General features: G+C 28.4%; 3 protein-coding genes across 7 annotated transcripts; 2 read left to right on the plus strand and 1 right to left on the minus strand.

Moving 5' to 3' along the window:
* Nucleotides 1-1,499: 1,499 nt before the first annotated feature.
* On the plus strand, nt 1,500-3,095 carry LOC106787833 (protein bcn92-like). Its single transcript, XM_014750530.1, has 2 exons — nt 1,500-1,663; nt 2,521-3,095. The coding sequence occupies exons 1-2, from the start codon at nt 1,581-1,583 to the stop codon at nt 2,729-2,731; spliced, it is 294 nt and encodes a 97-aa protein (XP_014606016.1). The 5' UTR covers nt 1,500-1,580; the 3' UTR covers nt 2,732-3,095.
* Nucleotides 3,096-3,279: 184 nt separating this feature from the next.
* Nucleotides 3,280-6,135, plus strand: LOC106787839 (syntaxin-16). Its single transcript, XM_014750545.1, has 5 exons — nt 3,280-3,471; nt 3,550-3,768; nt 4,081-4,288; nt 4,388-4,626; nt 5,031-6,135. Exons 1-5 carry the CDS (start codon nt 3,391-3,393, stop codon nt 5,238-5,240), a joined length of 957 nt encoding a protein of 318 aa, XP_014606031.1. The 5' UTR covers nt 3,280-3,390; the 3' UTR covers nt 5,241-6,135.
* Nucleotides 6,136-6,786: 651 nt separating this feature from the next.
* LOC106787838 (oxidative stress-induced growth inhibitor 2-like) lies at nt 6,787-18,816 on the minus strand. Of its 5 annotated transcripts, none has more exons than XM_014750540.1 (6): nt 18,590-18,816; nt 9,568-9,695; nt 8,854-9,326; nt 8,247-8,757; nt 7,740-8,156; nt 6,787-7,580 (listed from the first exon to the last, which is right to left on the minus strand). In XM_014750540.1, the coding sequence occupies exons 2-6, from the start codon at nt 9,626-9,628 to the stop codon at nt 7,342-7,344; spliced, it is 1,701 nt and encodes a 566-aa protein (XP_014606026.1). In that variant the 5' UTR covers nt 9,629-9,695; nt 18,590-18,816; the 3' UTR covers nt 6,787-7,341. The 5 variants fall into 5 exon arrangements, with proteins under 5 accessions (XP_014606026.1, XP_014606025.1, XP_014606027.1 ...); XM_014750539.1 differs by lacking the exon at nt 18,590-18,816 and adding an exon at nt 16,053-16,313; XM_014750541.1 differs by lacking the exon at nt 18,590-18,816 and adding an exon at nt 16,049-16,313.
* Between the last annotated feature and the right edge of the window lie 203 nt (nt 18,817-19,019).

The following is a 19,019-nucleotide window of genomic DNA, read 5'->3' on the forward strand; positions in this document are numbered from 1 at the left end:
AAATTATCACTAAAACCGAATATTTATAAATTAACAAACAAGCAAATTTGAATTTCATACCCAGGCATACGAAAGTAAACTTTTTTCCCTGTTGCGTATATTTTTCCATGATTTCGAGTTCCTTCTCATCGATCAATAAATGCCAATTACGTTGAATTTGTATAATCAGACATTTTAACTATATGAAACACGAAAAAAAGGTAAAACCAAATTCTCAAGATAATTCATAAAAATGAATATATTCATGATCGTGAAAATATTTATTTACGTTTTCAAGTTGTAACAAATAAAAACCATACTTCCCCAGATATATTAAACAAATAAACACATAAGAACAAATGTTTACAAAAAGATCGAGCGTAAGTTCGGAAGTAAAGAATTTGAATAACTGAAAAGAGACATATTAAAATGATAAATGAATCATCTAATATACCTCACTAATCTTTATCGTTTAAAAATTTAAATTCTACCTGAACAAGTACGGATGAAATAAGAATGGAATAGACAATGAATCTTATTATTTTTTGTATGACAAAATTTAAAAATGATTTGTTAGTCATTGGCCAGGAACCAATAATTAACAAAAGATATCGATTAACATTGTAATAACGTAAGATTAGAACGTCCATTTTCTTTAAGAATAAACTAAAAACGATCTAAAGCAAACGACAACAAGTTACGCACTGATGACGTATATGTACGTACTTTTTCCATCCCATAACTTTTGTTTTCGGCGTCATATGGCTAATTCTAGATAATATCGCAATATGGCAAACTACGGAAAATTTGATGTAATATTCATACACACTTATTACGATAAGTAAGCTATTTTCTCCATTTGAAAAAATAGTTTACACATAAACACCTATTGTATTCGATATGATTACGTATAATAATACATGCAAACTGGAAACACAATAAAAAGTTGTTACTAAAACTTCTGTACTGTTTCCCATGATAACTTTCTCTAACATATTCTTATATACGATATTCAGTTAAATTACAACTAACTTATTTTGAATTCTTTACTTGGACACGTACGACATACAATTTTGCAAACTTTTAAATTCGTTCCATGTAATATCATTTGAAGCTATTTTTGAAACAAAAAGACCAATTATTTTCGATAAGAAATAATATCATATATATTTTACATAATCTTATAAATACAGAGCGTCTCTCAGCTAAATAATATTCTCTCAGAACTTTTATCAGATACTCCGTTAAATATTAAACAATGTATGACTTGAACTTAAATTATTCAATAAATTAACGAATTCAACAATTGTTACAAAATGTCGAAGATACATTTTGATCTATACATGACAATTTCAAATATAATTCGATTTAATTCGGTAATTTAATTTTATCGAACGTTATCCAATGAGCGAACGTCAAATTAATCGAAAGCGCCATCTCGTAACAAGTAACATTTTTTAATTTCGTACGAAGCGCCATCTGCTGGTTGCAATAAATAATAAGATACAAAAACGAGTCGATAATATTTAAATATTATCGTTTCCCAAATATCATTAAGTCTGCATCTATACTTCCATTTGCTTTGGTCAAATTTGTAAACAATGGCTTGTACTCGAAATCAAATTTTAAATCTTTATCGAAATTTAATACGAGAAAGTAAAAAATGGAATACATATAACTTTAGGTAATTAATTATTGTTATCATGATGTATAAATTTTCTTTCAATATCACTTTCTCCAATTTTCTGTAATAAATCAATGATTTGATTACAATTAACTTGTTCCTAATAGAAATACTAATATTAATTATTATTAATATGAGTATTTTATTTTACTAAATTATTTTATTACTATTTTTATGAAATATATATTTGTATGAAATCATATAAATTTAACTTCTCATTTTCTTTTTTATTAGATTGATTAATATATACAGGGTGCTTAGTTTTTTTCTATTAAATTTTACCAAGATATTCTATGAGTAAAAATAAAAAAAGAATGTTAATAAATATGGACTTTAAAATTTGATTAAAAAGTTATAACCAAAAAAAGAAATGACAATGGACTGTTTTTTTGTACGGTACCATATAGGAATAGATTGTCCATTCAAATTATAATTCTATTTTAAAATGTTGTCTGTTATGAATGCAGGATTGATATCTGAGAAGAATAGAATTTATTGCATTACTAATTTTTTGTTTTAATTTTCCTTAATTGCATCAAATATGTCATGAATCCTTTGCATTAATTCCTAAAGCATATAAATTTTTTCTTTTACGGTTTTCCACAAGTAAAAATCCGTTGGTGTGATATCTGATAATCTTGAAGAGTCAAGGAATTGTCCTTCTCAATTTATCCATTGTTGAGAGTAATGGTCATTTAATCATTGCTGACTTTGCTAACAATAAAAGGGAAAAATTTTGTTGAAAAAAAAAATTAGAACACCTTGTATATTAAAAGTTAACATTATTTCTAAAATTTTTCATTTAAGTTATTTTTCTTAAGTTGATAATATTTTAACTTATTTACTTTTATATGTAGGATGTATGCTCTTCGCAAAGTAAGACACGAGTTCCAACAGAACAAAACATTACAAGATAAAATAGAAATCGAACAATTTTATCAAAAAGGTCAAGAGGCATTAGAAGTAATTAAACGACAAGTAATAATAGGAAACTTATATAGTACAAGACCATTGATAATAGAAACAAATACTTCATCTAAAAGTAAATATAATAATAAATTAGTATAATATTACGCATTTTCTTATAGAAGTATGTTAAATTTATAATATGATTCAAATTGAATATTTTGTGCTGTAACTATTATATAAATATTTTATGTTACAAATGATTTTTTGTAATGTTTGAGATTTTTTAAACTTATACATACATATATATACATCATTAGTAATGCAATTACATGTGATAGTAAATATAATATAATTGCACATCATTTGTAATTCAAAACTAAAATGTAATTAAAATTATGCACATATAAACATACATATATAGAATATTATAGATTATGTTAAATGTAGCTGTATGGAACAGGATGTTACAAACAATTTTAAAATGTATCATTAATGTTAATCAATAAAAAATTCATTAAAATAATCATTATGACTATATGTATTTATATATTAAATATATTTATTATATATAATATTAATCTTTTTTTACCTTTTACAAATTTTCCAATTATTATAAAGTAAACAAATATATTTGCGGATTATCTCATTTTGAAATATACCTATATGATAATATCAATACGTCACCAGAATCAGCTGTTCCATGATGACAGTCAACTGTTGGATCGCAACGAAATGGTTTTTCTCTTTGGCTGAAAAAAATATGAATTAGTAAAACTTGTACATATAAATAAGTAATCGAATTTGAAAATTAAACAATTATGGCTACGAGAAATTTAACGGAACCTTTTATTTTAATGAGAAATAATGCTCTTCAGAGCAAACATATTTATGCCGAGCAGGTATTTGTACATAACCTTTATCTAAGAATATTACATTTAATATGTTTTCTTAATAATAACTAATATATATTATTTCAGAATTTATCAGATAGGACAGCTCTAGTTAATTTGGATTCTATACATGCTGATAATGTTGAATTAACGAATATTAATTTGAGTGATTCAACTCCACCGGTTTGGACAGATGCACTAGAAGAAACACAATATATCCTTAGTAGATTAAGAATTAAAATAGATAGTTTAATTGAATTACATGCTAAACAATTAACTAGACCAACTCTAGATGACACATCACAGGTGAGCTACTTTTTCAATCGAGTCGTTCACAGGCAAAAGTGATTAGCTCTATATAAAGAATTTCTTTAAATTTGAATGCAAAAGCGCTCGATGCTTTGTTTTTTTTGTATAAGAAATCAATTTTCTTAATAATTAGGTTAAACAACATTAAATAATAAAAATTAGTATGTCCATTTATGATACGACAATATATATAATTTCATTTTATGAAGTTCATCGATTTGGTAAATTTGTGACTTAATTATGGATTGATTTAAATTGATCTTCAATTTTGTTTTATACCCATTAAATTATAGAAGATACTTGTTATAGGAAGAAAGACAGATGGAAAAACTATCTCGTGAGATAGGACGTACATTTGCCAATGGCTATCGTCAAGTACAAACCATAAAAACTGCGGCAAGACAGGAAACAAAATCTGCTCAACGGCATCTCGCTGTAAATGCAGTAATGGCGCTTTCTTCTGCCTTGCAAGAATTAGGAATACGTTATAGATCTGCTCAAAATCATTATTTAACACGTATGATATTTGTATACATGTAAAAAAGAACCCATTATTTATTATAATCTTATAATAATAATAATTTAATATAGAGCAATTACTAAATAATTATTTCAGAAATTAAGTCTAGAGAAGAAAGAAGTAATCAATTCTTTAGCGAAGATATGGCATCTGCTTCCTGGTTAATGGAATCTAATGATTCTAAAATTGATTACTGGGAAGAAGATGAACAACGACAAGAATCTGTTCTCCTACACTTGGAAGATCCAGAGGAAAGGTTAAAAGTAGCTGTAGAAAGAGAACAGCAAATTGGAAACATAGTTCAAAGTATTGCAGACCTAAAATATATATTTAAGGTAAATGACATTATTATAAATGGAGTACACTTATATCAAGTCTTTTTTTATCGTTAAAATAAAATAATCTGGATATTCAATATTATTACTACATATACTGTTTTTTAATATATCTATTTTTATACAAGGAACACATGCTAATAGAAATTGATATAATTATTTATATTATTATATTAATACTTATTTTGTATATATTTCTTTATAATAAATTATACATGATTTTAAAGTAGAATATAGTAATCAACGTCTTATCATAAGTCTTTATCAATATAGCTAACATAAAGATAAGACAAAAGAACTACTACCGCGTGAACTGAAATATATTTTCTAAGAAAATCGTATGTTTATAGTATATGTTTCAAATGTATTTTAAAAATTAATTAATTCTATTCTGATACAAACAGGATCTGGCAAATATGGTACAGGACCAAGGTACTGTTTTAGATCGGATTGATTACAATATTGAACAGACACAAGTACAAGTATCCGAAGGTTACAAACAATTAAAAAAGGCTGATTCCTATCAAAAAGCTAATAGAAAACTTTATTGTATAGTTATTTTGGCATCTGCTATTATTTTACTTCTTTTTCTATTCGTTGTATTCAAAACATAAACTATAGTGTTCACGCACACATATAAAATTTCATTAGTATTAAATAACTCATTGTTATTTATTAACATGTTTTCCAATTTAAGTGCTTATATGTAAAAAATGTGTAAAAATGGTTAAAGTGATACATAATCATAAAAAAAAGTATCTCCCATAGGATTCAAAGAATATTTTTTAACATAATATATAAACCTATGTAAAACAGTTATTACAAAATAATGAATTACTAAAAAATAATCCTAACTGTGAATATTGATAATAATGCTTACAATGGCCTTTAAAAAAAATATTAATGTATGTCACAGTATATTGATATATTTTCATTCACACAATACATAAATGGCCGAAATATTTGAGAATAATACCAATTTTATATATATTAGGTCTACCGGAAAGTTCTGTTCGATAATGTCATCTCAAGTTTCAACACATACGAACGTGTTCGTTTGAAGCATATATGGCTGCCTTTTTTCACTACTGTAAATGGTAAAAAGGTCATTAGTAACAATAGAAATAATATTGCTGAATTAATATTTTCTCTTTTTATATTTTCTCCTAATTGAGAAATGGACAGAACTTTTCGAAAGTATATAACAAAACTAAAAATAATGTTCTGGAATTATACTAATTCAATCCTATAGATATATATAATTATAGTTTCACCTTGAAAATTCAAATAATTTTATTATGTTACTGTCATTCCACACACACACACACACACATACACACAGAGAATACAATTAAAAAATATAATAAATATTTATTTATTATATGTGTATATTTTATGTACATTTGACATGTTGTACAGGTATTCTTATCAAATAAGAAATAATATTACCATGTATTTGCCCATTATTCAATTATCAAATGCATTTTTATTTAATTTTATCGGTGAATTTTATTTGAGATATTAAAATTGTATATCCTTGATAGGAACTTTACTAATATTAATTACAGAGAACTCATATACATTTTTGTTATATATTTCGCAAATTTCATTGAAATTCTAAATATTCTCATATAAATATATGCTGGAATATGTATATATTGTATGTATTTCAAAGAAATCTGTTGTCATTACAATAAATGACGAAAAATATTTCATTAAATTATCGTATAAATAATTTATTATTGTTAAATATGAATAAATGAACTATTCTCATAGCCCTTTATTTGATTTAAAATTTCGTAGAAAAAAAATCAAATACGGTAATCTAAATCATATAATGACCGAAAATAATATTCCTTGTTACAAAATTCAAATAAAGATTGTTTTGCTAATTTTAAATATATAATATATACGAATATATATTGTAGTACGCCTCATTATAAAGACATAGGATAGCATGACAAAAAATGTTGACCCATAAAGGGAATATAGATTATCTGACCAAAAAAGTAAACTACTGGTACAAAATTCACAAGAGTATTCACATTATTACCTCGGCATGATACCTTATTTACTTGTAAAATGCTATCTACATTTATACACCAACACTGTATGTATACAATTAGTATACAAAATGAATGTACACAATTACAGTGCATATAATCGTACGTATACTATATTAATATATACAACAAGTGTGTTTTTAAGTATATACTTCAAGTGCATTTCACATCTAAAAATTATTTATATGCACAATATCTATGATTTCGTAAATATGTTATTTATCTCTCTTTATAATATTTTACATTTGATCGAGAACTTTCAAACAAAACTAGTAGAGATCTATGTTTCATCTTTATGTACATATATTTTGTTCACGTATAAAGTGCAAAATACGTACGCATATGTTATATACATTACTTCGTACAAAAATGTTAATATTGCAGTAGTATTTATGTTCCTTTTTTTGTAGTCATTATGAATAATATTTATAGGATATCTTAAAATTAGCAGATGTTCGTAAAGCTCTTATACATCACATAGTCTAAATATAAAAATAAATTTTTTAAATATTTACAAACTCGTGGAGAGATATAAATGCAATTATTCGATAAAAAAAAAACAGTGGTAGAATTCTAGCAAAAAATTAAATAAATACATTCCGTCAAGGTGATGACGGATAATTAAAAAAAAAATAGATACGAAATTTGTATCTCACGAAGAAAGATTTAGAATATGTGCAAGAATGCCAAATGCACCACCCAGAATAAAACGAACAAAATTATCACCCACTAAAGGCCCCAAGGCATAAAGTCCCTTTTTAGGTGCTTGCAAAACTTCATATGTAATATCGTCGACGTCGATCGGATTTGATTTACAATCAACGGGTCTATCGGGTATTTTTCCAAATCCTATACCGTTGTTTTCTAGATACGATAAATCTGGTTTGTAACCTATGACAAAAGAACATTATCACTACTTTGTTAATAACGAGGATCACAAATAATTTATAGATATCCTACCCTTCGTACATGTTCGTTCATTTAAATATAGATTACTACTTTTTACCTACTATATATAAATAATATAATCAATATAAAAATATAACTTACCTATAAGTATCGCGACTATAGAAACCCGGAATTTCTGCAATTGTCCATTCGGAGCACAAAGTGTGACTGTATGCTTATTACATTGATTACTATTACGATCATCATTATTGATATTAAGATCTGCAAGACTATATCCTGATAATGATTTGTAAAGAGGATAATTCGTACCGCCATCTGCCATCATCTCATAAACTTTGTGATATTCCGGATAAATAGAACTTGGAAGCCATTGTAATTTATCCAAATTATTAGTTTGTATTTTATCATTCGATTCCTTATTCCAATCGTTAGATGCATCCCGAAATACATGTAATACTGGAATTCCTCGAAATCGTGTAGCCATAATAGCATCGGCTGCACTTAATCCAGCACCTATCACTAGTACAGGATCCAATAATCCATCAAATGCAGCCTCACCTACAGTAAAACGATCAAATGTGATAAAAATGTATGCAAACAAATAAAAAATTTAAAAACTAAGTGAATTGAACGAAAACAATCACCTACCATATACGTTTACAAGTTGATCTAAACGTGATTCTAGATCATTAAGATCATGAATCACCCATGAGGATTGCGATCTTTCTCCAGGTATTCCCAAATGATTGGATAAATCTGTAGTACCAGTGGCAAGAACTACCCTTCGACATCTATACTCAAAACGTTTACCAGTCTTATTTGCATATCCTTCAACGATCCATCTAAAATCTTCATTGACATCAATGGTATCGATCGGTCGTACCGAAGTTACAATGGTCCCACATCGGAAATATTTGTCCAATCCTTGTTTGATAACGTAATCTCTGTAATAAGTAGCAACAGTACCTACTGGTACACGACTGGCAGGTTTACATGCATTTATTTTTTCTCTTGGTGAATGAGAACTAGGATCACCGATCGCCAATGTTGATTTTTGTACTTGTTCAGCCTCTACTAATTTTTCCCATTGTCTTAAATCTAAACCAGGTAATGACATCCATCGACTCAAACTGATCGTTAACACATTTGGATCCATAGACTAGAAAAACAAAATCATTTCTGGAATACGTTCAATAATTCTAACAAAATAATTTCAACCTAAACTAATCTATTGAATGAATACTTTCTCAAATACCTGCCAAGCTCCACCAGGTTGACCTTTACCAAGAACTACATGATCAATAATCTTGTGTTCCGGATGTTGTTCTTTAGACTTCCAATCCAAAAGTGAAGGCACATCGAGACCTGCATCAACGCATGGGTTCTGCAATTGGTCCATTAGTAAAGACAAAGGTCGACCACCGCTCCTGCCCTCGAGACCAGACGACAACGTTTCCAATTTCCATCGTGAACTGTGCGCTAAGTCTCTACCTCGTATTACACCATCATTCGCAACGTTAGATTGTCGACGAGAACACGTGTCCTCATCTAAATTATTCTGTGCCGTCTTGTCACTTTTCTCGAGAATATCCTCGTCATTGGTAAACGGTCTCGTTGTGTAGTGAAGACGCGCCGTCAGCATTTCATCGAAGGGATGAGGCTCGCCGGTATAATAAGGCCAATTACCAGCGAGCATATATGACAAAGAAATACCGCTTGGTCCATTTCCTACGAAATATAGTCTTAGTTTTACTTATAACATTATATATAATTTATTTCTTAAAAGACTCCTATATAGACAAAATAATCGCTCATTTTTATATTATATATAGTCACTAGTCTTACCGCTTTTTGTTCATTTCCTACGAAGTATAGTCAATGTAATTTACCAATCCCTAATGTCTAGTGAAAAACATCGATCGATGAAATCAATCATTTTTCATAGCTAACATTTTGTCTACAGCCTTACCTACGATGACTATGTCCTTGTAGACGACGTCGTTATCATCGTCATCGCAATTATTTTGCATTCTTTCTCTTGGTACAAGTTGGTTGGCCGTAAAAATGAATGTTCAGTATTGCGGTCTAGATAATAATCTGAAACGTAATAACGCTACGTTAGAATTGTCATTACGAAATAATTTATCGTTTAAAGATACATAATTATTATGTGCATTCATATCAATCGAGATAATTATTTGAATGACAATGAAATACAAAAAGAAAAATAGAGAGAAAGAGAGGATGAGAAAGACAATGGATTAAAGCTGTTTGTGATTTTGTTTAATCATTCTATGATGATGCATAAATGAGAAATGATTGCAATGACGTAACACGTCTTGTCGTCCATAATTAACGTGCTGGTTAGACGAAACTATACATTACAAAATAGCCACAACTACATAGTAGATATGACGCGCTTTTATCATATTTTGTTATTATTTGCTCTTTTCATGTTTCATTATCTTTTTCATTTTATTTTTCTCTTTTACAGAATTCTAGAACTTATGTATTCGGTAATTTTCCATTCTTATTATTAGGCAAAGGGGGAATATCTTACAGGAACAATTTATCAAAGTATTGAGATAAGGAGAAAATAAATCTCATTAAATATTCCACTTATTTTTTATACTAACAAGTGAAAAAATTAAATTGATATTATTTGACTCTTACTGTTAGACAACTTTTTCACTCCCTGACCAAACAGTAACCAAGTGTACAGTTGTTAGAGTGACAACTTTCCTTTAGAAATAATCTTTATCGGTTTCTTCTATTTCCTAAGCTTCTAATACGATTCGATCGCATGAGATTACGATGGCATTGATCGATCTGACCTTTTGATTAATACATAAGTCATACCTTTCAATATAAAAAAGAAGAAAAAATAAATCAGTCATGTACCTCGAAAAAATAAATCGAGTTATATGTTACCTAAGAACATAATTTATATATTATCTAATTCTAATTCAGATATCCGATTTTGATCATTGATCTCTCAATTAATATCATTTAAATAATCGTAAATTCGTCAATGTGAAAAGGAAAGTGAACGAAGAAGAATTTGTATGCAAAGTAGAAAAAAAAGAAAACAAATATTTCACGCGAATAACCAAACGTACCATATAAATTCGTACTATTAATAAATTTTTATATGATTTCCTAATAGCAAGATAATTAGAACACAATAGCTTAAATTTTATTTTTATATTATCCGAAACGATTTGGTTCGAGGTCAACAGGGTCATGACTCATTTAATATATCGACGTCTAATGGTAAGATTTTTTTACGCAATTCTAATGCAACGGAAAAATATTAAACGGAATGGTTATATAAAAACAAAAACTAAATAAAACATTTTATAAATAAGTCGATCGATTAACATCAATGAAATTTTTTATCGTGAAAATGTTTAATTTAATTTAAACGTTACGGAAAAAAAGGTAAATATCAACTTTTATATTTTTCCACACTATTCTATAATGTTTCTTCCTATAATGGAAAATTTTTGTGTATAAAAGTAATTATAACATTTATCACTCTTATCGTTCCATTATATTTTTATTATGGTAAAAAGAATCTAAATAGGACTAATAGGATACAGATAGGATAGAGATAATAGGATAGAGTTTAATAGGACACGTTATGCCTTATTTTTTATTATTTTGTCCTTATTTCGTTGTTTCGTTTTATCAAAGTTTTCAAGTTTTCATCGAACGACGGAATAAAATGAATTTATTTCTCTTTCATCTCTTTATTAATTGTTCACTTGGTTTTAAGAGAAAAGAAAATAAAACAAATATTTAAAACGTTATCGAATGAGCGTAAAATAAATTATCGTTTATGAAAGTTTCACGCAAATAGAACGGACATATATGTTTCCACGTGATTAATTGATCCAAAATAAATGCTTTATGGGTGATTCGATTAAAACGAAGGTTAAAAAAAGAACAGAAATTTCTATGCAAGTTGCATGGTCGTTTCTTTCGATAAATTTACATAGCTAGGACACGAAGCTCACTCAACTTTAACTGAAGCGCTACTGTACAAGAGATTAATTACAACAAAATTTGCATAAATTAGCATAACGTTACATTCGTATTACTCATGTTTATTACATATATTCTGCACTAGCACATACTTGATATAATGAATTAACCCTTTAAATAGTTACAAACGTATACGCATTTACGTCATTTTAGCTTTCCTATTTTAAATATCAAAGAACAAACATTCATAATGAATTTAACATAGAATACTACCGAGAATTTATAACTGCTCCTCTTCATATTTTGATAACTGATGTTTGATCAGAAAGTTTCTTGTTACACATAGGGAGGGGATATGTAGTTCCTAATTCAATGACATTATCAAAGTTAGTTACTAAGCGAATTATGAAAATTAACTAAGCTGAAGTAATGTACATATCGTATGTAACGTATATACAGTATGGTATATATCGTATATACCATCCTACTCGCGGACGTATCGGGTGACAAATTAACCCTTTAAACAATTATGAATCTATTTACGTATTTACGTCATCTTAGCTGATTTGCTTTAATATCAAAGAATATATATTCAGGAATTTTACGCCGAATTAAAACCAATGTAAATTTAAGTCATGTCATTTAATAATTATTTACAATAATCAATTACTTTTTAACACGCGATGAATAAGAAAATTAGATAAATTTATTGTGTTCAAAAGTAACGTAGCAACAAATATAAAGTAACTTTACGTAACTTTCGAAGTAACCAATTTTAATGGATAACAAGAATAAATGCGAGGAAGAGACTAGGAAGAAAGAAGATCGATGAAGCGAATAAACCTATAGACTTTTAAAATGTCCCTTCGATATTATGATGCACAGGTGAATGTAAAGACTGTGGTGCTGCATAGCCTCATTCCTCACGATCCTAACATATAAATAGCAACGTTCGTGTCGACGGTAATATTTTAATCGAAATCCATTTCTCTACAACGATCTGCTCATTTTTTATTCGCGTCCTAATGAGAGTACTACTTATTAACTTAAGTCACCCACTTAAATATTACGCACAAATGATGTATCCGTATTTTGTCAATCTTCATTTGTTTAATCTCTACAAAATTAATTCTTACAATTAGTTTATATAATGTTTTTTTTTTAATTTACTGTAAGTCATGCCTATTATAGTATAATACTATATTATAATATATACCGGATTTTGGAATATGTCTTCAATCCAAGGCGTTTTCTGACAACGTCGGAAATGTATTCATATCTTCCACATTTCCTAGAAATTCTTTAGAATGACAAATGAGAAACCGGTAAAGTAAAAAGGTAGATATGAAAGATTTCATTCTAAACCCGCTTATCTTCCGATACGATAAGGAGCGAAAGATACAGATTTTCCATGGTAATCTCTATGAATGTCGGTCTAAACATAATAGAATCTTCTACTACCATAGAGGCCCTATTATAAGTAATAATACACCGGCATAAAGTAAGTTCCAATTTGTATAAGTGCGCATAGTATAGGTGCGCACAGTCTCATAAACCCGCGCACAAAAAGAGCAGTCAAGGTGTTTAATAAGTTAAAAAAAATATTTACAAAGTAAATTTATAATAAAGGGGTTCCCACATCTGGGAAAGGACGAAACAAGACAGTCATCAATTCCTTTAAGTCAATTTGTCGTTCTGAAATTAATTGAACCATTTACCGGTGCTGAAAGAAATATAACCACTGATAATTTGTTTACTAGCAAATCACTGGGGCATCGAAATTATTGGAAATATATCGAGGAAAAATTTTTGGTTTCAATTAGCAGAAGAACTTAACACAGAGTACAAAGATCCATCTAAACTGGAAAACTTGAATGACCACTTGAAAAGCCCCGAAAGTTTTAATATACGAAAAACTTGCCAAATAGGTTTTTGTAATGAAAATAAAACTATGAATATATGTGCTGGCTGTAAAAAACATGTTTTTGGTAAATGTACATTGAAAAAAATTTCTTTATGCAAAAATTGTGGTGATCCAAACAATAACTAATCCTAAATAAAAAAAAACAAATAGTACCACCTTTTATGTAAATAGATGTATATATGCAATATTAGAATAAAATATATTTTATTTTCTTCAAAACTTTTCTCTTTGAATTTTCATATTTTGCTAACTAAATATCAGGCCGGTTTGGTAGAAATAGGTATATAACAACTGTTGGGAGTTCTAGTGTTAATGATTCAATAATGTTCAATTACACCTTTAATCAAAGAAAATAGTTCGAAGATAAGTGAAAATTGTTATTGGAAATTGCTTTTTACCCGAGCTAAAGATAACCATACGTAGTTACCTTAACATAACCGGTCAATCCAGTATTACCAGACATACCCAAAATCATTCGATAATTCGGGTTTCGTCCTCTGATTTGAAAATGTCTTCTATCTTATTTTATCGCTAGACCTAACTAATATAAATTCGATACGACGAACATTATCTACTAATTTTTGTTCTCTTTCTCTCTCTCTTTTATCGATATCTTTTAAATAAATATTCGATTCTCAATAATAATCAAGTTCCAAATAATTTTCGATATTGCGATAGTTCGATTAGATTTAATAATAGCTACTTACTTATGGCTTACATTCTTCGATCTAGAATGTACAAGAAATAATCGATCTTACTTGTTTCATTAAACTTGTTGCATAGTTTGATTTAATACTGAACGTACCACGATTGATTACGACATTTTTAAGTCCAATTTTATATTGCAATGTTATTGCTTTTTGACTTTACAACAATTATAATTATAAATATTATTTGATTTATATCTACAAATTGTTCGATTTATTTTCATTCAGTAATCAAGTTGACTATTATTTGCATTCAATACTAAAAAATAGAACTTTTTATAACAACCGGTTGTAATATGAATAGATAAACTTTCGTTAAGTTTAGTATTCGAATAAAATATTCCTTATTCACAAAGTATACTGTTCATTGTCAATTGAAATAAATGGATGAATGAATAGCTATTGTTTAGAAACGATCTATTAAACTTATCGATTGATAAATGTTCTCTTATTTATCAACTAGCTTGAGTTTATAAAAAAAAATATCTATAGTCAATTCATCATTGATTATTACACGATTCGATATAAAACATTTGAAAAATGACGAAGCACTATACGACCGACCTTACTATCTGATATGTGATTATTAAAAGGCTCCAAGAGCACCATCCCATGCATAGTTGTGTGCATACTAAATTGAAAACACACGTACGCGCGCGTGTGTGTGTGGAAGATTCGAGAAATGAAAAGAATTATACGTTTTGCTTGAGTACACACTTTTCAATTGCACCATTAAAGACAAGATTGATATCGAATTGTGATCATGCTAACTCATGCTTGGATAATTTATTTCAATAAAACGAATAATCTACACCGTCTCACAACGTTCCAATTGATCGTTCAAATGTAGAATAAAACGTTCTCTGTAACCTTGTCCTTTATACAACATTAATATTTAAAAACATCAAAGAACATTTTGTTATTCAACGATTTATTACTAAAATTAATGCGCAAGACTTTTATCACTAAAATTCTATTAGCTAAAAATTGTCATTATCTACGTCGTAAAAATATGTTATTCTACCACGAGCAAACTTTAGATAATCTAATCGACTACACGAATTGTTGTCTCTGTCTAGTTCAGTATATCGATTGCGAATTGATATTTTTGGGTTCTCAGCTTTGAACTCGAAATGTTATCTTGGCAAAATTATCAATCGAGAATGTACTGTACAACCTATAAAAACCGATAGATACGGAAAGAATATTGACTGTAAAATATGTAAATACAAGTTTCCACGAGAAAAATAACGTGTTCACTAGGAATCGATAATAATCGTGCGATTCGCGACCTACTGAGACCTGACCATTTATTATAATATACATGTGAATAAAAAGAAGAATTAAAATGAAACAAAAAAAAAAGAAAAATACATCATATTATATTTAAAAAATAGAGCTGAAACAAAATACTTGTAAATGCTTACCAGTTTTATCAATGATATAAAACGTATTCAAAAATTATTTAAAGCGAATAGCACGTGTCATACTTGGAGAGTGACATCATTTACGTAAATGTAATTAGGTTCATAAAAAAATAATAAAAGCAGTACTTACGAATGAGTAATAAGAAATAAAAATAATCAATTCGTCGAAATATATTTTTTACGTAGAAAGGAACGCACTTAGAAATGATCTAACGAATTGAAACTGAATTCTTCTTAAAATTGATTAGTGTCTACAAACAATTCTCAGGACAAATTTGGTCCGTCGAAGCTACGTAAGACGAGGATGAAGAAAATAAAACGCGACCGATAAAAAAGGGTAAAAAAAGGCTTTTTAAAGAGTACATATATGTGCCTATAGAAGAATACAAGATTGGCTTTACTTACTTACTTTAGTTTACGAAACTAACAATGTAAATGGTATAAAAAGGGTAAACACGTGCTCGGGAACGAGTCGAAGTCGCAATAGGTCTTCCCGCTTTGCCGATCCGCCGAGGACTGATCGTTCTATCTCTCTTTCTTTCACTATTACGGTTTGTCCGTCTTCGACTCCGGTTTGCTTGGTAAAAACCACGCGTGATCCAAGCCGACGGAGGAAACGGATGCATGCGGAGAATTCGATCGAAGGTCGAGGCAAACCTCTCCTTCTTTTTCTACTTTTATATTTACTTTTTTGTTTGTTTTTTTTTTTTATATATTTTTTATCCTTCTGCCTCCTCCTTATTCCTTCCTCCCTTTTCCTTTTAAATCTTATTTTCTATCCTTCTTCTTTTCCTCCTCCTCCTCCTCCTCCTCCTACTCCTCCTACTCCTCTCCTCATCTATCCCTTTCTCCTGCCCCCCTTTTTTTATCGTCACATTTTTCAACTCTCAATGATAGCATTTATCAATAATCTATTCTGATACATGTAAGTTACTTATATCTTATTGAATAATCTTTTTTATTCGAAAAAATAATCACAATTTTTTATTATTAACTTTAGAATTATTCGTATTTATAACTTTTTTTTTTTTTTCTTTATAACTCCGCAGATTATTCCAACCAATGGTGTATGGCCGGCTGAAATATTCTGCCGGGTCACGTGACCATGAGGTCTCTTTATGCTAGCATCTTCAGCATTGTAAGATGTTATAAGTTTCGACGCAATTCGATCGTTCCAAAAATTGTTAACGTTTATTTATTATTATTATCTCTTGCTAAATCTAATATTAATCAATAATATTAACGATAAGAATGAAGAAAATGTGCATAGTTCATCGCTCTTATATAGCAAAAAGAAAAGGAAATAAAACAAAAAAAAAAGAAAACAGATCAGTAATTCGATATCTCGATTGCACAAGATAAGAACTTATTTTTACTTGAACAATGATGAAGATAAATTACATGATCGTATTTATGAACTTAATGCTTGCTTCTTCTTCTTCTTCTTCATCTTGATCTTCTTCTTTATACGTAACACATATCTTATATTAATATTTACGTAAGAATGACGTAATTCGTTTAATATGCAAAATCGTTATGGTTTTTTAAATTCCCCGGTTAAACTTCGTGAACGTTCGATTTTCGCAAGGTTATTCGATATCGTATTATATATATAAATATATTTTTGTGGAAAATTAAATCTTCTATCTTTTAGCGAAAATATTACGAAATTTGGCGCAAGTGCAAATTTACGTTTGTTAACCTAAATCTTTGTTCTATTTTAACTAACACGCTTATTATACCAATCTGTTTATTAACTTGATTATAAAAAATTCAATTTCAATATAATATTTATATTGTACCCTTGTAAATAGATTTTATTTTAGAAATAAAAATCCGTTTTATTGAGATTTCTAAATACTCGAGAAGATTTCACTTATCGAAATACATTTATCTAAAGCATTTATCTAAAGACAAAAGATAAAAAATAAAAAATAGTAAAAAAACAAATTTATCTTATTGACATCAAGGACTTTCTGGTCACTTAAAAAAAAAAAAAAGAGAAACAAGAAAAAAAATGAGGAAAAAATAATTTTATCTCAATCGTTTGATGAGAGAGTTTCCTCATAAATGAAATATCTAAATTCCTCATAATTAAATATAAATTTTCTGAAAAATAATTACGAAATAAAAAGTAGAAACGTTGAAAATAAAAATCAAAATCAAACGATACGCATCGTTAACTATAATAACCTTCTCGTAAATTAAAAAAAAACCTTATAAAATGTAAAAAGAAATATAAGAATGAAACGGCACATTTTTTCTTTCTGGTTATCTCTCTTGTTCTTTTATTGTTTAATTTAATGAGCCAGAATGAGCATATGAAAATTGTTGACAATAAATATGATGCCAATAACCTCTGTTACCACTTGATACGTTAAAAGCAATGAACGAAAGATCAGCAATAAAATATCGTGAAAATTACGTAATTAAGAAGATCAATTTCGTAACGGCGCCGAATGTAACTGAAATAGAACGAGACAGTATAGGTGGTTAGATATTTCGTTGATGAATTAAATTTACATTTTCGAATAATATCAAGGAAATATGAGATTTAATAATTCTGTAAAATATCATTCGAATAAAACATATTTTATAAAATATATTTTTTTATAATATATATTTTTATTTTATTTTCTTTTTTATAAATTAACATATATGCAATACAATATTATCTTTTAAAATAATATCATGTATTTAAGAATACAAAATCATAGATAAATAAGAAAAATATAAAAGTATATAAAAGAATAATCGTATAAGCATTTACGGAAACGTACGTATGTATATGCATTAACTTGTGTTACGTACTTGACTTTTCGTAAAAAGAAAAAAATTCAAGAGTAACCCTTCTCACAAAAGAACGGGTCACTACCACGCACGTGTTAAGAATCAATACTGATTTACAATTGAAAAAATAAGAATAATAAGAAGCGATTTCTTTACCTGCAAAAATTCCTTCGTCGTGCCAAGGCACCGCAACGAATAAATTTAATCCGGATTGCAGGAAGGAGCTCTAATCCGGCGGAAGGAGCTCCGTCCTAACGTGCCTTCAATATTTTCGAAGGATTCATTGATTCTCCATTGATAGAAAACACTTTCGAGTATCATCGTTGAATCGTCGAATAATCTCAACGTGAAAGTTTCTACTTTCTTGTGCTAATTCGTGCACAAATAAAGCGCGAAATTTAATAACTTCCTATTAATAATAATTACTACTAGTTTTATTTATCTGTAAAAGTGAACAAGATTTCTACTCTCGCTACTTATTCCTTTATTTTCCTTCACGAATAAATCGTAAAATAAGGTTCTCCCTTAGAAATAATTAATCACAATAAAGATTATTGAAATTAATACTTGGCTAGAAAAAAGTAAC

This window comes from Polistes canadensis, unplaced genomic scaffold (genome assembly GCF_001313835.1).
Source record: "Polistes canadensis isolate GaletaPanama2010 unplaced genomic scaffold, ASM131383v1 scaffold_116, whole genome shotgun sequence".
NCBI lineage: Eukaryota > Metazoa > Arthropoda > Insecta > Hymenoptera > Vespidae > Polistes > Polistes canadensis.